The sequence below is a fragment of the Neurospora tetrasperma genome (assembly GCF_000213175.1).
Source record: "Neurospora tetrasperma FGSC 2508 unplaced genomic scaffold NEUTE1scaffold_81, whole genome shotgun sequence".
Taxonomy (NCBI): domain Eukaryota; kingdom Fungi; phylum Ascomycota; class Sordariomycetes; order Sordariales; family Sordariaceae; genus Neurospora; species Neurospora tetrasperma.
Genome location: NW_009799179.1, coordinates 636605 through 656670, shown reverse-complemented (window position 1 = coordinate 656670; position 20066 = coordinate 636605). Strand labels below are relative to the sequence as shown.

The 20066-nt window shown below is 50.9% G+C and overlaps 3 protein-coding genes across 3 annotated transcripts; 2 read left to right on the top strand and 1 right to left on the bottom strand.

Annotated features, from left to right (window-relative positions):
* Window positions 1-9080: 9080 nt before the first annotated feature.
* Window positions 9081-10031, top strand: NEUTE1DRAFT_88983 (uncharacterized protein; the record flags this gene model as incomplete). The annotated part of the gene is made up of 3 exons (XM_009856843.1): window positions 9081-9409; window positions 9500-9773; window positions 9843-10031. 3 exons carry the CDS (start codon window positions 9081-9083, stop codon window positions 10029-10031), a joined length of 792 nt encoding a protein of 263 aa, XP_009855145.1.
* Window positions 10032-15478: 5447 nt separating this feature from the next.
* NEUTE1DRAFT_88982 (uncharacterized protein) lies at window positions 15479-15943 on the bottom strand (the record flags this gene model as incomplete). Its single annotated transcript, XM_009856842.1, has 2 exons — window positions 15479-15616; window positions 15722-15943. The coding sequence occupies 2 exons, from the start codon at window positions 15941-15943 to the stop codon at window positions 15479-15481; spliced, it is 360 nt and encodes a 119-aa protein (XP_009855144.1).
* Window positions 15944-18384: 2441 nt separating this feature from the next.
* NEUTE1DRAFT_52820 (uncharacterized protein) lies at window positions 18385-18979 on the top strand (the record flags this gene model as incomplete). Its single annotated transcript, XM_009856841.1, has 2 exons — window positions 18385-18815; window positions 18871-18979. 2 exons carry the CDS (start codon window positions 18385-18387, stop codon window positions 18977-18979), a joined length of 540 nt encoding a protein of 179 aa, XP_009855143.1.
* Between the last annotated feature and the right edge of the window lie 1087 nt (window positions 18980-20066).

The following is a 20066-nucleotide window of genomic DNA, read 5'->3' as shown; positions in this document are numbered from 1 at the left end:
GGGGAGAAAAAGGGTGATAAGGTAAATATCCGTGTGACCTTGTTTTCCCCAGTTTGTCCGTTCTGTTATATGTGCGTAGTTGCAGTATGCGATCATGGAGTGGGTGCGAATCCTTGACTTGAAGACGGAGCAAACTGAACCCCACTGCGTTTGTTTGCTAATTTCTTCCGAAAATAGGAGATGATGCATCTCATCGAGCTCATTGAGCAGTGAGAAATGGAGTGAAGAACAGGGAAGCAAGAAGAAAAAGAAGGTGGAAATTGAAAGAGTCCCGAGACAAGTCTTGGTTATCTTTCCGACTTGTGCAAGTATCTGTCCGGTTGGGGCTTGTAAAGGTACTTATGGCGAGAATTTTCAGAGCACCATGTTTCCAGTGAGCATTAAAATGATGACGACGATAGTGATAGAGTCCCCTTCTTTGCTGTTTGGCAAGTACCTTCAGCCAGATTTGTAAAGTTGAAGTGAGTCCGTGTAACGCGAAACGAGTGTATTCTGAACCACCGAGAGTCCCGTCCGACGTACGAATAGACCAGCATGAATTCCTATACGAGGATCGTGTCTAGGTCTGCTCAGTAAAAATAGCGGCTCTGTTTTCTCGAAGGGAATTATCATGAGACATGTGTTCAGCCTATGTCACCTTGCGCCATCATCATTACCATCGAGATTTGGAGTAGATCGGGAACTTTCCGAACCGAACGAAATGTGGCCATCTGAAGAGTCGTGAGAGTCTGAGAGTCTTTGAAGATGATGTTCTAGACCTTTCGGAGCGTCCGAGCCGTGTCGGAACTACGTTTTTGAGCAAGTCCTGGATTGGTATGGTCTCCGACTGGATCAATCATGCCGTTGAGAACAAAGGCGCGTAGAGACCAGCCACCGACGGTTTCGAGGTGATGGTAGTGTGTAGGGAGAAGAGGGCGGATTGGTCAAGAAGCGGTTAGGGTTAAGCTTTGGGTCATGATTGATCGACGCATGGGTCGTCACCTTTTGGGTCGGTGATGGCCAGATCCAGAATGGATGAGTGTTGAAGGGAAGAAGGGAACTGAAAGCGCTGAAGATGGAGTCGATGAAGAAAGAGGCTGACGGACTGGAGTGAGTGAGATTCAGCCAGGTCAGGTCCCGCAGACTGAGGCATCATCTAGGTTCTGCCGTGCCATGGGCCATCCATGAGTGGTGGACCTTCAGTTTTTAATTTCCTGAATGACCTCCGTTTGTCGTTGATTTCTGCTTGAACGGCAGGCGCGCATGAGTGCCATGGCCTTTTTTGCAGACTCGCTGCGGGCTGCAATTTGGCGTTTTGGCAGGTGCCGGTGATCTGGAGGAGATGGAAGGACGAGTTCGGGAAGGCGCCTCCCGTCGCCATCCCGCAGTTTGTGACCAGGTACCGCCCTATCAAATAAGGGCACAGATAAGGGGGGTTTTGTCGGTGTCACTGTTAGTACAGTTCATCTCCTGGGGCTTCAGGATCCACTCATCACCACGCATCGATCGCACCACACCTGACACCCGCCCACCGACCAGCACCCAACGTCCAGTCCACCGCACTTTTTGGATTTGATGATGGACACTCCGACTACTTTTCTCCTCTCTTTCAACGTCACTTCGGACATCCGATAGTTCGACTTCTGTTTCGGTGACCGCTCCGATCCCAACTCCACCAATGGCATGTCGGACACTTCTCGCTGCCTTTGTTGGCATTGTCGTCGTATCGGCTCCCAATAAGACACGCAACCCGACGTGACGGATGCGATTCAAAGCGATGCCCCCCTCCTTCACTCGGCGAATCAATGCCATTCCTCCAATCAGCAGCTTATGAGCAGCCTATGACCGACCGTCTTTGAGGTCGTTGTGCAGGTACAAGTGCTAGACCACTTGGTAGAGTCGCACACGGGTCGAGATGGTACGCAACATCTCGAACTGACAGCTCCCAAATCCCTCCAGGACTGGTGACACTGACTGCTAACACCCGACGGTTTGGTGCAGGCGTCTTTCTCTCCGAACCTCTCATCATTTCTCTCCTTCTCCTTGGTAGACAACATGTCCCGCTGGTTGCCCGCTTTCGCTCCGTCCAGCGAGACAGCAACGGACAGAAAAAAGCCCAAGGGAAGTCTTGTGCTGCTGCCGCCAGCTTGGGAGGCTTCCGGTCGAGGCTTCCATGAATATTCTTTCCGTGGCGGCACCATCAACCGGCACCGTCAACACTCACCGGGCTTGCTCCAGTCGCTTTGCTCAGCTGCATCCCTTCCCTTGCCTTGGACATGGCATGCCTACCATACTTGTGCTATGTACACTGCACCCAGCGTTCAATGGCAGTGCGGCTCATTCCACACTTTCATAGCTGTCTTACTCAAATCCCGAAAGCTTGCAGACCATTATTGAGACTTCTCATTCCTTTTCCGTACTCTGAATTTCGGTATCCTCCGGCCTGTCGTATCAGGAAATTGCCTCTTTTCTGTCCCACGAGGCACATCGTCATGTCGGGAAAAAAATGAGACTCCAGAGAGCGCTTTTTGGGGGTTTGGGCGTGACCATCGTCGACGGGATGGTCCTGCTACCACATGCTCGATAATCTCGCTGGCGCATCGTGGCTTGCTGCACCTTGCCTTGTCCAAGAACGCCCACAAGCAAGCCAGCAAGCCAGCCCCATGGGTCGTGGCCCTCCTTGGATGCTCACGGTGCCATTTCAACGCCTTGTCCGAGAAATGCGGCTTAACGATGATAGCGCCACTGCGCCTATTCAGTATTTCACTGGCAGACGAAGACCCTTCGACAGCCGAGAGAAGGTGCCTCAACATGGAAATGTCATCTTTGGACGGCAAATCTTGAGAGATCGGGTCCCTTACCCAGCATTCCAACTCTGCCAGTCCAGCCCAGCCCCAACCAAATTGCATCATCTCCTATGTTGTCTCCACCGTCAGCATGCCGCTTGGGTTGCAAACTTCAGAGTGCTCCTTTCTCTAACTTGAATATTCCCTTCGCAAGGAGCATACCTATTCGGGCCTTACTGCAGTTGGTCCAACCCTTTCATTCGCTCCCGACAATTGTTTGTTCGGCAGCAGTCCCTAGGTGGCATTCACGTTTGACTCTGTTCTTGATGGTGACAATCACGGGTCACGGCACGGTCTATCGACAGCCAAATGCTTGGCTCGACTATTATCGTGGGCAGTCCTTGTACGTACTGTGTAGGATCGCCAAGGGTTCCGAGATCACACCAGGGGCGCCTCTCTATGAAGCATGTCTGAGCAAGACGGTAGGCAGCAATCCGTCCTCACTTTGTGTTACTTGGCAAAAATAACACTGAGAGCAAGCATACCCGCCTGGGCTGGGGTCGATTTCCGCGAGGTTCCAGCTATCGGAGTGATGTGCTGTGTACCATAATGTAGAGGGACGGCTGCATCGAGGGCAACAATTGTAGCCATTTGCGTAACCTGGCATTCTGATCCCCAGCACTGGAACGTGCCAGGTACTCCGCATGTCACAGTTCCCCGCCGGAACCTTGTTTGCTGTTCTCCTGCTACCAGCGTCGGGTTATGATTCGACCTTGTACGCCCAGCTTCAATCCAGCTTTTTGTGGTACAAGCGTGACACAAAACAGAAAGGAAGGCTTGGGTATTGTGCAGACCCGGTACAGCTGGGAAAGGGATTATCCCAATATTGACACACTCGCACGCTTCGTTGCTGGAGAGGACCACCCCCACCGGCCAATATCATACAAACATCTGAAAGGATCACGGGCGATGACTGGCCATGAGTCTCCCTTCTCGTCAAAAATTCCCCCATTCTGAAAGGATAACGCCCAATGATACTCTGTTCTTCCTCCTCTCAACCCATTCTTTCACCGATCCGGCCATCTGTCAGGTGCGACCATTTCGTCAGAGAGCGTATTTCGCACAAAAAAAGAACTTTTCTTTTGTCATTCCGCGCTCTGTGGAGACAGGTTACGGAACCTGGAACGGAACATGCCATACGGGGTACCCTGTGCTCCGTACACACACACCCATTTCATCTTACTGGGCCCTTTGGGATGGCAATCGATGATTCTGCGGGGGATGGTTATCAAAGCTTGAGTAACATCCACCGACATTTGGGGCTGCTTGTCCGTCCCTGGACTCTGTATGGCCCCTGCATTGTGGAAGCAAGCCCGCAGGCACTTTTTGTCAACGATCGCCTTCATTACCTGACCTAACTCAGCCTTTCCATAATTTTCCTCAATACTGAGATGGACGATACGATGAGTCTGTCAGTCCGGTCGCAGGGAAATTGCAAAATACCATATCATCTCCCCTATTTTGCGCAGGTGCCCTAAGACAAGAAGGGTCGGTGCCGAGAAGGCTACGCAATTCTTGCTTTTTCTGCGTTTCAATGGACTCAAGTCGGGGATGCTTCTTCCTCTTGGCTCAAGATATCACCCACCCCTCCTCCCTTGGAACTAGTCCCATGCAGCGTGCAGAAAAACTAGTGGCACCAAACGCACCCGTCAACCGGATGCGATGGAAGAGGCTAGAGCAAAACAGGCTTTTAAGCGTGCTCCTTGATGCGATTCCGAGCCGTCAAAATGGCAACTGTCTGGCCTTGTCACCCAGTTCTCTGCTCCCTGAACGTGTCCTGTAATCTCAAACCCGCACTTCAGCTGAATACTTTCTATGCACCTTTGCGAGATGAGGTCGGTCGCCTGCCCTAGCATTGGTACGTTCTCAATCAGGTAGCCATGTTATCGTTCGTCCCGTCTCCTTGTCCGTGTCAGACATTATTGCAGAGAGAATGGGGGACTACCGTATCTTGTGTTCTAGTCACTCTAGACTTCTACGCGCACTGTTTACCAAGATACCCCAACCTACCCATATTACCATTCGGCATTGCGTTTGATTATTGCTCAGTCGCTTCTATGACCTGACGTGATCTTCATCGTCCGTCGTTGCCTTCAGTGCAAAAAGAGGAATCGACCCTTTCATTCGACCGGGCGGTGACCTTGATGAAGCGTGAGCACTGCAGAGAGTGTGAATCTGACGGAATCACACCTCCATTTTCATACCCCGAGCGCCTGATTCGAGAAGCGGACGGGAGGCGCAACGAAGCGCCATCCATGCCTGTAGGCGTGCAATAGCTGCCCACTCAGTGGCATTGCTGTATTTGCCCTACGTTGAGATCAGCCCCTTGGCTCTTGGCCTTTATGGCGCGTCTCCCACTGAGTACTTGCCTCGTGGGGAGCCTGGACTTGGGTCAAAGTCCAACGGTGACCACGCGATTCAAGCCATACACAACTTGGGGAAGAAGCTGAAATGAGCTTCTGCCCAGGCTCTGGACCAGACTTGTTCACTGAGCATTTCGTCTGCCAGGCAGGAGCGTACAATGTGGACAAAGCCTGTAGTGCCGGATAGATCAGTGTCACAAGCGCTGGTGCTTTACAATTGATCCAAGATGAGTTATGGGAAGCATGTAAAGCTGCCTTCCACGTTACTGGAAGCAATTTGATCCAAATCAAGCAAAGTGTTTCCAGTCCAAGGCGCTGGGGTTTAGATTGGCAGGGGTACATCTTCCAGGATGGTAAACCGCCCAAACGGAACGTTCTGTGGACCTCCCGTGTCGAATGTCAACACCTGGAGCATGCCTCGAGTTCTTTACACGTTCTGGGACCGCGACTATAAGCTCCGCTCGCAGTAGTCTAGCAGTAAAGCGGAATCTGTCCTGGTATGCTCGGGTCCGGTTGGGCCTGGTCCGCTGGTTCGCAGTGTCCACTAGCTGGAGCCGGATGCAGTTCCTTCTTGTCACTACTCGCTGTCAACACGGGGGCTATCAGGTCTTATTCGTCTGCTGATCGTACACATATGTTGGCGAAGACATGTCAGCGCTGAGCAATAACGGACTGACATCTAACCCTGCTGCACATCATGCTTCGCTGACATCTGTTGGAGAACGCTTCAGAGTCTGTGGCAGTACTCCGTATGGCAGGGACTGCACACTGTAGCTTTGCAGAAACGGAGAGTCCGGGCTGAACGGTTTCTGGCGTGGCTTTCCCTAGCACCACCATGGCGGTTATTGGACTGATGGCCGTTGATTAGCACCTTGTCGGGTTTGTCAACCGGATTTCAGCCCTGATGCATCGAAGAGGAGAGGGCGAAACGGCCCACACATTTGTTCCAGGCACAAAGCAATGTGCACCAAATTCTCCATACAACATACATACTAATGTAGGGCGAGACATGGGCGTGAACCGACAAGAAATCCATACTACCCTTGTTCCTCTTTAGAGCTTCCCAGGTTTGGGGGTATGGGGATACATCCCGGCGCCCTGGTGCATGGCCGGGTGGTGTTGACTCCCAGTGTGGGAGGTGGACCAAGCACCAGGGTTCTGGCCTCCCTCGGTCCTCGTCGCTTGTCTTTCAACTTCAGGATAACCAGTTGGCTATAGTCTCTTGTATTTCCTGGGGTTCACCTCGAGCACTACTTCATATGTTGAGAGCTCAGAACTGGTGAGAAGACGACGACCTGTGACGCACTTTCGCCTACACGACGACGAACCCCCTTGCGAAGCTCATACTACACCTATCACTTTCCTTTTTTTCCCCAAGGGAGCGGACAACTCGATAGCCCGAAATCTTGAGCTCGGTCTCGTCATAAGAGTTTACAAAAAGGAAGTGTATGCCGGATCTGGGCTTCGTCACTGCACTTGGATTCGCGCCAAAGCTGAGTTTGGCACTGCACCCCCGGTGTAAAGGATGAGGAGGAGGTCACGATCCCATGTACCGGGTCAGATTTACGCAGTACGCGCTTGCTTGACCTGAACGCCACTCCCACCTTTCCGTATCCAGGGGCCCTCCACCCTGTAGGTACTCCGTACCAGAAAACAGTCCAGCCTGGTTCCACATCCCGACTGACTGTCTTTGCTCCTCAGATCTCTGGAGTCGCAGGAGAGGCCATCATCAACTCGATTCAGCCAGAATATCAATAACAAAACATCTGCCCTTTCTTGTCATCAGCGTTAGCCTCTTTTTTTCAAAACGCTGAGAGTTTCTGTTACGGTTACTGCTGCCGTTATTCCCTCCGCTTCCCCCAAAGAAACGGCGTTAAGAAGCCTTTTCAGTCTGCCGTGGCGCCTGCCTTCGTGCTGAGGTGGACTACCAACCGCACATTGTACCTCAACACATGGGAAGGGCGCTATTAGCGTTGTAGCTACTTTCGAAGTTGTCAAGTCTCCGTATTTTCAGCTGCCAGCATTTTGTCCCCTTATCAAGCTTTGTTTGTCAGTCTGCGACGAATCTCACTAGCGACTCTGAAAGCCAATAACTCCACAGTCACAAAACAATACAACAACAGCGGCATACACAACAGGTCACGCAGTGACATTGAGATCTTCTGAAGAAGGCCGAGAAGAAAGTCCAATGGTGGGCGCGTTCTACACTCTTTCACACCAACCTCGGGGATCGAAGGTTGAACAAGGATTGAACTCTCACAACCCGCGCTCTTTCAGCCATCCCGCACTGGGGTAGCCAAATTCGACCATAACCCAGAAGCAAAGGAGCCGCCAAGCACAATACAAAGCGCCAGCCAGGGACGAGCTTCCAGCCGGACTCCCAGGTACTACTGACCGTCCGGCAGTCGTTCATTCAAAAAAGAAACACATCTGTTCTCGGGCAAGGGGCAAGAAACGCCCGCGGCTGTTGCTTGATCCTGCCACACCTACATACCCTTGGCTAGACTTAGACAGGGTCCTTATTTGGATTCCGAGCCTCCCTACGGGGGTACATGCGTGTGTGTGTGGGTGCTAGTGCACGCGTGTGTGTACACACCTTTGGGACGAGCGCACATATAGTTCCGGCGGACGCCATCGACAGATCGACACTCCACATCTGCTACATGAAACTAATCAAAGAGTGACTTTGAAGCTCTTCTACGTCCAAGTAAGCTTAAATTTGGGCTCTGGGCAACCTTCGTTTTCTTGGCTGAAGCCATTACCTCTCCATCCGCCACAGACTCAGCGTTGTCGACAACCCAAGCCTGGAGGCGTCTTCACCTGGCCGACATCTTCTTCGCAGACCAGGCTTCCTACAATCCCCAGAGAAGAACTCCACTTCCATTGAAAGGCAGAAGCAGAGATTACGAAAGGAATTCTTCCCTCCGACGACAAGCCTTTGGATGTGTCTCAACCTGACGCCATCCGATAGATACCATTGTCACATCAAAGCTTCAAGGATTGCTATAACTTGGTCTGTCTACTAGCAAGAAGCATACGACCAACAACAACAACGAACTTTCTGTTTCCATACGACGAGAACAATCAACTCCCGCAAATCAAGACGAACCGAAGCGCGCGTGTGGGTATCATGACCGATCATCAGGCGACCCTAGCACATCCTGAGAGTTTCTCCTCCAGATCGAGAAAGGTGACCACGAGTCTACCACCTTTTACTCTCCCTGCTCTAGATATACCAAGTACGCGAAACCCTCATCGTGCTTTTCCCGTTCTGAACAGCCCGAGTGACAGTGCTTTTGAGGATCACAACCGGCAGCGGTGGACTACCACTGCTCTCAAGGCAGCAGGTCTCACTTCGCCCTCCCCTTATCCCCCCCCTCTTACCCATTCCATTCCTCAGCCCTCCACCATTAGTCAGACTACAACCAGCACAACCTCCACCACGAACAAATGTAATCTGACAACCACCTCAGGATCAGAAATAGCAACTGAAGGCCTCAATCTATCATCGGGCATTAACAACAGCGGGTCGCAATCCTCTCAGCAGCCCGGGTCATCCATTTACTATTCAAGTCAACTCACAGGATCGTGGCCAACACCGGGAAGCTCAGCGCCATCCGCGTACACATACTTGAGTCCAGATTCCAACCCTGGGTCGGGATCGCTCAATCAGACCTCTTATACTCACCGACCACAAGCCACCTTTGGCTCAGTTCCGTCATCTGTGACGAACTATTCAGGGGGCCGTACCACCTCTACGTCAACCAACGCGGAAACCGTACCGGTCTCATCGTCTTACCAGGAACAGCATTCGTTTCCGACATCAGTAGGATCATCGGGAGGACCTCTGGGATCATCGCACCCTTCACAAGCGTCAGGTCCTACCCACCCAATGCTGAGCTCACAGAACCCGGCGGTAACGCAACCGCCAACGGCGGGACACGGCTCTTCGTTGCCCTCCCTACATGACTTTGGCAACTTCAGGACATCTTCATCCCAGAACAGCTACTACCCATCTGCGACCCAACAATCACAAAGCTCGACCCAAAGTAGTTACTACCCATCACCATCGACACCACAACAGGGCTCATATCCTGGTTTTCAAGGGGTACCAACATCGCAGTTATCCCCGACAAGTTACTCACCTTCAACATCGCAAGGAAATGCGCCACGCGCATTGGGATCGATATCGAGCAGCGGCAGCAGCGGATCCGGGCTACAGTACGTGACGGGCAGCAGACCTCAGCAATATTCTCTCCAGTCTCAGCATCACTACTCGCTTAACGGGCATGGACACGGTCCCGTGCTGAGCAACATGCACCAGCCCGGCACACCGTTGGCCATGGTGGGTATGTCAGGCATGCATTATGGCACCCACCATCCGATGCCTCAGTACCATCGGTATGGAGCTGGCCACGACCAATTGGGACCTCGTCAAGGGGACCGACCATACAAGTGTGATCAGTGCACGCAGGGCTTCAACAGGAATCATGACTTGAAGCGCCACAAGAGGATACATTTGGCTACGAAGCCATATCCTTGTGGCAACTGTGAGAAGTCTTTCTCGAGGAAGGATGCGCTGAAGGTAGGCTGCCTAATTCCCCTGCGATTAACGACGAGCGAAATGCTAACGTTCCCTTTGCGTCACGTCCAGCGTCACAGACTAGTCAAGGGTTGCGGAAAGAACGATCAGGTCAACGGAAACAACACCAAGCCGGGAACGGCGGGGGACAATAACACACGGCCACCGGGTGATTACTCGGTAGGCTCCAGGACTTCGCCCATGGAACGCATCGACGAAAATGCGAGTGGTGACGGAGCAGTGGCGCGATTGGCTTCGTGAGAAAAACGACCACTTCGAACTGTGTTCAGTTTTTACCTCGTGTCTGCTTTCATTTACGCCTTTTCTTCCCATATGTGCTCTTTTACGGATCAATACTAGCGAACGAAGCGGAATTTGGATACAATGGCGGTACATTTTTTTATTCGGCTATGGAGGGGATAAATCGGGCGCTTGGACGGCTACGCTTTTTTTTCCATAACCTTCTTGTTTGATGGCTTTTCGTGCAGGCTTTGATTTTTTTCTGGAGGATTGGTTTTTCACGCATCAATAAAGAGGAGGAAACGGACTGTGGTGGTTCTACCAAAGAGATGCAGATGAACTGGCAGCTTCATCACCACATAACGGCTTCTTAAAGTCTGTTTTGCATTGCGTTTTTGTCTTGTTCTCTTCCTTTTTTTTTCGATATTTTTTTTCTTTTCTAACGGAGTAAGATGAGTTTTACACCACAGTGGCTTCTCAAAGGGACATTGCTGAGGACAAGACTTTGCAATGGGAGTAAAGAACGGGGGGTGGTGGGCGGTACGAACGGGAGGTTGACTTGACAGCGAATGCGTTTTTGTGTGTATCTGTATAAGTAACACCGACCCAACTCTTTGGGAACGGTGATCGAATTTTATATACCCTACTGTTTTACACTTGACAAACCACCGGATAAATGCTCGTAGAGCTAGTAGTTCGAAGTTGGGCCTACCGCGTTTACGGTTGCGGAGTGTGCGCCTTCTAAGTTAGAAAGCTGGTGGATGGATACGGCTGAGTAGGTACCTATCCAGAATACTTACCTGACATGCATGCCCTCCTGTTCAGCACCCAAAACTATAAAGAGACCACGAGTCACTAAAGTACTGCATCAACACTCATCAACTGTCTACTACCACTCATTCTTCATCTAGGCCCTCCCTCTTCAGCGTGAGAGGGGAAAATCGAGGATTTTTTCAAAAGCTAGGTACTAACTCTTGCCCAATCACAAAACTGCCTACCCAGAAGTAGCCGGTTATGTAGCTAGTCAGTTAGCTAGCTTTACACACTAGCGTCGTCGAATAAGCTGAAACAAGCTGAAAGGACTCTTCCTTCCTTAAAACAGAGGGAGAAAGTGTTGGCCGGCCGTGCTCTTGGCGCCCATTTACTGTGTTTCCATTCACTGGCACTCCCGTCCTGGATATCTAGGCTGCCTTGCTGGCTTCCTTTCTTCCCCGTTCCTTCTCCTACCAGAATCAGCAACCTTTTCGTCGTCTTAGTCCAATAGGAAGAGATCAAGCAAGGGACGTACTTCACTCCACAAACAGCTAGTCATGTAGGCGAGAGGAAATACACGTGCTCTACCAATTCGATACCGTACCACGAGACAACCACGTTTTCATTTGCAGTTTACACATATGAGAGAGTTAGATTGCATTAGAGGAGTGGCAACTCAACATAAGTACTTGAGTCTCCATCTATATCTTCTACACGGTGGATGGTAGGTACTCGATCACTTGAGCAGGAAAGGCCTGAAATCATGGCTGAAGCCCTGGAGTACCACTCCCAGTACATCAGACTGAGCTGAATAGCTGGCTAGTGACGCTCGAGAGGGCCGACAAATGATAGAAAGAATAGAGCAGGCTAGTATCATCCTACTGCTTGAACCAAATTACCATCACTACTACTGCCTACAGATCACCAGGTTTAGTCCCAGCAGCAAGTACACAAGCATAAGACTCTTCACTAGCACTTAAGCAGAGCATCTAGCGCCCAGTCTCAAGCGAGTCCTCTCGAGTGAGATGGCACACACAGCTATGCTAGTATAAAGCCACAGCCGCACTCGATACATAGCACTCTTCAAAATAGCGCCTATTAGACCTTAAGATTGAGTCGTTGCTTACTGGATCAAGCTCAGTTCCCTCCGCTGTGGCGATAGGTAGGACCTCGCTGCTCGGCGGCCGCCATGCCGTCCGGTCTTTCATATTCCAGGATGTCGATGGGTTTCGGGTCTAGAGGGGATCCTTTAGTTTCATATGAGCACATATAGGTAGGTAACTGCGAGATTGATCTGGTCCTCTCTTCCTTTTTATTGAGTTATGGATCTGGTCCTCTTGGTCTTCTTGGTTCTTGAATTAGATATTATCTGACCTATTTGGCTTTCCCCCTGGAAGTCCTGACCGAGTCGTCTAGATTACATAGTAGCTGTCAGAGACACTTCAGATTTCTTTAAATTTAAATGTATGATAGGATTTAAGGTTAATCACTATCGTTAGTTTCATTGAAAAGAATGATATCGAGGAAGACCTTGAGACAAGTGAGTACCTAAGCAAAAAAGAAAACGGGCAAGAAAGTAGTCGTTAGTGTTTACTGTTCAGCTAGCCACTTACCTCTACCATTTACCACTTACCACTTACCACTTGCCGCTTCCACTTGCCGCTTCTACTTACACCATCCGACAGACCGTTTCTATCATCGTTCCAACATACACAGTCTACAAACCAACGAACTCCTCGCAAAAAAAGAACTTTTATTATCAATTACCAAAGACTTCGTCCGTCACCCTTGAATGGTACAAGTACGAAGCTAGCTGCACTCTAAATGATTTTCCCTCAAACCAAACATAGGTAGTCTTCCGGAGCAAAGCTGAACGACGGAGGAAAGAGCAATGAAACGTTAGACCAACATATGAACAACAGCTAGCTACCTATGTAGTGGTGGGAACAGCTACCTGACTGCAGTTATGCATCCATTAAATCTAGACCCATCGTCCGTTAGCAGCGTGTCCGCCACACACATAGGTACCTATCCTTCTCTCAATTCCCTTGCGTTCGTCACGCCAAACGGGGTCTTTGGCGGTTGTATGTAGCTTTTGTTGCCCTTTCGCCTTTTGACTGTTACTAGGCGAGTGTTTCATACATGTGTTGGGGACATATCAAGTTCTGTGAGCTTCTCGGTATTATGTTCTGGACATTCATATCCTTTTAGGTCTCAGCCTAATGAAAAATGCTGGACAAACGGTTGAGACGAGAAGTATAGTCGCAAAGTGCAAGTTCCACGCAATACACGGGATTGAGCTTATAAAGATGTGCCCGAGTTTCTCCGACGTTGTAGCCGGGAAGTGTTTCGCTCTAGCCTTGGTCCAGAACGAAGAGGCTGCCCTACCCCTACTTCATGGTGAGACGACATGGTGATATAACACCATCACCATCACTAGATAGAGGAACAGTGGAGAACAAGAGAGAAGTGACAATAGAGGATCGAGAATTCGGACATCATCAAGAGCGATACATTGTGACTTTATGGTGACCGTTCTGTGGTAGTGTCTCGGACTTCTTCTTGAGTACATCCTCGATCCGGTGATCTATGCTCAGAGCCGTTCATTCTAAGAAGCCCTATCACATATTTACCAAACACGGAGACTCACAACCGGTCAGTGTCTATGTCTGGAGTATCTCCAAAGATCACTAGACCGCCGGTTCCGAACGCAGTCTAGTTCCACAGTCGATAGCCGAGTGCTAAAGACCGAGCATCTCGATTTTTGTACCACCCACCCAAGATTGTTTCCTTGACCTATTGGGAATCTAACAACAGGAAAGGAGAGCGACCAGTCCTGTGGATTTCCACATCCCAAGCTCATGCTACTTTGTCTTCGCTGCCCGATAAGCAATTAAGTAGCATCCCTACACGACGAAAACAATGGATAGATAGAGATATTCACTTGGGATATGTGAATTTTGTAATCAAAGCTTCTATGCCTTGAAGTTAAGAGCAAGGGATTAGCTCAGGCTATAGCTATCCTTACCAAACCAGTCGCAAGGTGACATGGATGGGCTGATCTGAACAAGGGGAAGTGAAGCTGGCAGTCCGAGGGGGTAAGACCAATCAGTCTCCTCATTTTCGCACCTTGGCCAAATCTTCTTACCATCCATCCCCCACAAAGATGCTGCAGGAAGATGACCTCCCCGCGGTTTGAAGACCCGGTGACGCTTGAACGGGCTAGAAGGACCAATTGTCGGAACGTTGTGAATGGTCATGGAGATATCCCGTCGTAGGTACTGTGTATGCGCAGAAGTACATGACGCATCAACAAACACCCATTCATGATCCCTGCAGAAATCAATAGAAACTCAAAATTGGTTGCGTACTTGCATACGTTGAGTTCTGTTATGGAATGGGGGTTTCGTCCGTCCATAGCAGACATACAGCAGCGCCTAACCACGATCACACGAGGTAAGTTAGTCAGCCTTGACAAGGCTCCAGTCAAGTTCTTGACAGTTGTTTCCCTGTTAGTGTAACCTCTTCGAATGCCGGTGTGATCTTATGGCAGACAGGCCCAGCTTCTGCACGTCTTGATGACTACCTCAGGTAATCACACTGTCGGACAAGACACTCGTCAGAACTCGAAGGGTCAATGCTAACACTGCGGCTGAAGCGAATCAATGGATTTGTGATCCCTGAGGCTCAGCGACACTCCACGATATTGCACCAAGACGACGGGAGGTGAGCACGAAGCAGGGAAGTTGTCCCGTTTATTGATCGGCTGAGGCCACTCCCGGTATGGGGTGTGTACGAAATCGCCAAAAGAAAAGGAAGACAGCTTATGATGGCACCAAGATTGTGTCACCCAACAACCCTCGGTTAGATGGTTTTGGAAAGACTCTTGCCATACAAGAGCACGGTATGTCTTGATATGACGGACAGAAGTTCCGACACCTACAGTCCTTCTCCCCACGGTGGAAATGCAGGCTGTTGGGGAGGACTCCGAACCGCTCGCAGTACTTGGCCAGTAGCAAGCAGAATCCAAATAGAGGGGATGAAAGGTCATGGCTTGGCCCGGGGCAGCAATGCCCGTCAGCAGGGTTCAGGAATTTGGTTCGCGGTGGAGGGCGGCAAGCCGTGGCGCTCTGCGACTTGCATTTCAGCCCGCCCAGAACAGGAAGTGATAGCAGCCGTTCTCAGTCCAAACATCGACAAAAGTGTGGGTGTCCGGCGGGTCATTGTCAATGTTCAGGTGAGGCACGCGGGTGGCCACGGCCATCGTTTCATGGCCCAAAAGAATTCAGAAAGTCCACAACGGGGTGAATGCAATAAATCGATCTTCTTCTCTCCGTCACCACCACTTGATGGAAGCTGCTACTCTCACACCCCCGTCAGCAGGCCTATTGGTGATTAGGCTGACCAATGCACATGGCAGCTCGTTCGTCAACCTCCTTCGCACGGCGTGTCTAGAGGTCGCACATTGCGACAATTTGCTCCCCTTCCCCTCTTTGTAGTCACTTCCGCCGCTCTCGAGCGTCTCGAGTTCGCATGTCTGATTTTCGCTTCGGCCCTCGACATGCCCCTGTGTTCATGTGAAGGCCGCTACCCGAAGGAGAAGATATATCGTCCGATGACTGGACTTGCGTCCGATCCCAAGTATTGCCCTTCGAGTGTGGAAAAAGAGCCAAAACCATTGGCACGAAGGCTCAGTGCATCCATGACTGCTTATTTTACGCAATGAGGGCTTGCAGATGGGCTGAGGAGGCCGACCAGCCATCTAACCGCCGCTGAAGATTGTTGAAACGGCGGGCTTGCAGATTTGTGAAGCCTCCATGCTGCCAATGCAAACTGAATGTCCCCCCATGGGCCTTCGGGATGAATGAAGTGAGATGCTAACGTCCCATCTCGAATATGCGTGGTATGTGGGGGTATGGTAAGCAGGAAATGTCGTGATTATGGTTGTCATGTCTTACCAAGGCTATCCGGAGCAGGAGACGAGGACAGCTAACGGTGCCTTGGACGGACTTGTGTCCGTTTGCGAGCGAGTTTCGGTGAGAGTAGATGTGATGCAACCCCCCATTCTTTCGTTCATCGCCCGCCTTTGGGCCTTCCTCTTCCATTTGCCAACCTTTCTCGACCAGCCGCCGTCTTCGGCGCGCAAGCTCATCTGGATATGGTGGGTGGCTTCCTGACATGGCGGGGCCATAGGCGACTTAGCGGTTCTCCCCATGCTGTGGCTTTGACAAGAGCATATCCAAATCTGAGTGTTTATAACCGCCGCATAACGCCCTCCCGTTATTGTGGCTTGTTTATGCCGATGTCTCGAAGACACTCCCATAGGTTTGCTGATACCACGTCCGTTGGTCGGTGATCAAGATAAGAGATCATTCATTGGAGATGTGCGCATTTTGTGAACGGCAAGACGCAAGGAAAAAGCACTTGCCCAAGTTCTGTAGCTGGAGTGAAAGCCCGCAACTCTGACATCGGACTCAAGTATGAAGTGCGGTTTGATGACTAACGAAGTTGTGAATGGTCGCACAGGCTGGCCTGGCTTTGGCTCCCCGGCGAGCGGAAATGCAATATCTCCGAGAAACTTTGTCCCAGGATTTGGCTCTGATGAGTGCTACAGGTTTGGCCATTGCTCCCGGAGCCCCGCGTCTTGAACAGGGAGAGCAGCAGCCTAGTAAGCCATGACCAAGCACGATGTGAGCGCGCAGTTGTGATGGATCTCGGCTGGCTGCATCGAGAGGAAATAAGATTCGCTGGCAGTGGTGATGTCGGTAGCAAAGGTAACACATGGAGGCCGGATGTCCTGGAGAAGCTCTGGCCAGCTAAGCTGTGCAACGGCAGCCGGCTGTGGTATCTTAACGGAGGGTCAGTGTAAGGATCTTCAACTTTGGTGTGAGTGTCAATGCTGTTCGGCTGGACAACAAGGAGAGCAGGGGCGAGAGAGTACGAAGGAGGTCCCGTCGGGATGTCGCTAGCTCAACACGGGCGGTTGCGGAGGCTGGGTTTGCCTGACGTTGAATTAGACTCTGTTGCTGGCGTCTCGCGGCTATGATCCGTCCCAGTGGGACGTCAGGTTGGCTTTAATGCATTGGCGGTCGCATTTCAATTGTCTGACCTTGCCACGTCTAGTCCCGTATCTCCTGCCAACTGGTCGTCAGCGATGTGATAGTCATATCCATAGTACTAGGTACGCACCGATATCGAAGGGCTAATTTGCCTAATGTTGCCTTGTACATACTACATACATATGTAGTTGTTAGGCTAGGTAGTCGGCGACCATTCGGGCGACCTTGCCAGAGAAGGGTTGAAGAGTGCAGATCACCAGCTCGACAAGCGCGTGTCGCAGGGAGTATGTAATGGGAGCGGGACAGATCAGACCCCCAAAGGGTAAATGCAAGAGCATCATGGCACTTTTGCTGGAACGCCCCACGGTGCGGTACCTGCAGCGGTTGCAAGCCCGAAAGACGACCAAGTACGTGAAGATTCCAATGTTTTGACATGGCGAGCAGTCGGAAGGGCACAGTTTGGGCGCATCGTTTCGGGCGTGTTGTCATTTGGGTCGACGTGGAGGAACTGGGGCGGCATGGATTGGCGGCCGTGATGTTGAAGGTTGGTTGATGGAAGCAAACTACCTCTTCCGAGAAGTGGTCGAGCCATAAGAATGGGAAGATGTCGTCACCCCGCCCGTAAAAATTTGCCCTCCGTGACTATCATTCATGGTGCCTTTCCCTGAATAATTGACTCTTTGATCCACCAACTCCATCTTTCTTTCCTTCGTTCGTTTCTTCGTTCCTTCCCTTTTTGAGATTCTGGTCCGAGTGACGCGATCGCATTTTCTCTCCCTCGTCAACTCTCTTTGAGCAGTGAGTACAAAGGAAGGTATCGGTACAGATCGTACTGCTGTACTTTGCGGTACTGTAGCTGGTCTTTCGGGAAGAATTCGATCTATAATGGCCAAAGAGTGCTGGATTTGTTGTCAAGCAGAAGTCGGATGTTTGATGTCACGGATAACACGCAGATGCACCTCAAACAGGCACAGAAAGAGCAACTCAAATCAATGGGCCGGCCTGTGCGTACAAGTGTTCGGGATTTACTCTCCATCGAGTACCTGTACCTTTGCGGCGGATTCCGCTTTTTCTTGGCTTTGAGTACTCAGGTAGTCCTTGCTAGCAGCCACTAACTGATTTACCCGGGATGCTGGGTGTATATCTGCTAGTACAGAAACTGCAAAGACATGGAAGCGACCAAGCCGTGGCAGGGTTACACTCCACTTCCACTCCTCCAACGTGCCGCTCAAGGTGAGCATGTTTCTCTGACACAAATCCGGATGAAGCACGAAGTCTCAAATCGTGCAAAAGGGGCGACTGCTCCAGTCTTTCGAACTCTGAGCAGCCTCTTCTTCTCCTTTTCGTAACTCGTTCAATTGTTTTACTCCAACCAGGGAAAGACGCGATCGAAGCCAGACAAGAATCAGAGCTGTCTCACACTCGTCTTCCCACTGCAAAATCCCCACCGCCGGTTGTGCCGAACACCATTTCAACGACGACGACAAAAGACGTCAATATCTAAACTCACCAACATCAGCCACTCACACGATATGGATATGGATATGGATATGGGCATGGACATGGGCTCCGGCACGAGTTCCGGCGCCAGCGGACACAACATGATGGCTGTCTTCCAGAACTCGATGACCACATCCCTTTTCTCGGCAGCATGGACGCCCCATTCAACCGGTGCCTACGCAGGCACGTGCATCTTCCTCATCGTCTTCTCCGCCATCCTCCGAGGTCTATTAGCCCTACGCAACTGGCTGGAGTACAGATGGATCGATGCCGAGATGAAGCGCCGCTACGTCGTTGTTGCCGGACGAGGAACGCTGGCCGAAAGGGTTAGCAATGATTCACTGGCGAAGCCCATGGTGCTGAGCAGCAGCGGCGTCGAGGAGAACGTCATGGTCGTTCAGAAGCATGGAGCGGAAGGGCGCCCGTTCAGGTTAAGCGTGGATCCAATCCGTGCGGTGCTTGATACGGTCATTGCGGGTGTCGGATATCTTCTGTGAGTTTTGGTCAAATCCTCCACGTCTTACACTTTACTGATATGGCGTGTCTAGTATGTTGGCGGTCATGACCATGAATGTCGGATACTTCATCTCGGTGCTCGGCGGAGTATTCATCGGCAGTCTTATTTGCGGCCGCTATGCGACATACTTCGGTCACTAGCATGCATGGCCTGTGGGTACAAAATCTGGGATTTTCTGGGCATGGGAGTTTAGGTTTTGATCAGCATTTTATTGGTGTACGGTTGTATGTTTTATTTTTCTTTTGTTTTTGGGAGCATGGACGGGGCGTAGGAATCGTCACGATCAACAGGATGACAAGTCCCTAGAGATGATCACCAGTAATCGTAATGGGCATCTCGAGATCGCCAGCGCTCATTGTTCACAAGGAAGCAATCGGATAGTGCTGCGGCTATGGCAAGTACCTGTACATTTGGCGGCGCTAGCATGGGAGACCTGCATAAACTTGCTCAAATCCACTCAATCTTGATGGTCGGTCAGTGGCTGGATCCCCGCCCCTGCTCCAGAGGCACCCACTGATCCCACTTGGCGTAGGTACTATGTAATATTTGGAATACCCCCACTCGGTCCGTCCGCTCCGTCCACCAACCCCGACGACGACCTCCGGTTACATACCTATCCATTCCGGTCATGCTCCGGCTCCGGCTCCGTGTCCTTACACGGCGCCGGGTAATCCTTCCTTTTTGGGTGTATTCTAGCCCTCATCACGTTGACATGCGGAACTCATGAAACATTCAATTGAGCACCAAACCCCAACCTAATAAGGGCGGTGAAAAGCCCTAAACAAGTGCAAACTCGACCGATTTTCACGACTCGCTCGCAAGTCGTTTGTCATCTTTCCTAACGAGGGTCTGACAGTATTTTACAATGAGTATATTCTACGCTTTAGTCTCACCACTTCCCTTTCTGGTTGATGCCTTAAATTCTATCCCATAAGTCTGATCCTCTCAGTGATACTCCTACCTAAGAAAACCAAGATGAAAATGAAAACGCAAAACTTTATGATCCTCGACTGCTTCTCTAAACAGGTTCATCCCGTCGACCTGCGTGCTACTCTGCTGCGCGGAACGCCCATGTTCTTGTGCACAAACAACTCTCCTGGCAGGAGATCCTGTCGGATGCTTTGGCGGGTACCATTTCGTGTGATGAACCACAAGGGAAGTCCCTTATTGTACTGACGGTCATTGCCAATGTCGAGCTACGGAGTCCATGGCGACATCCCCTATTTC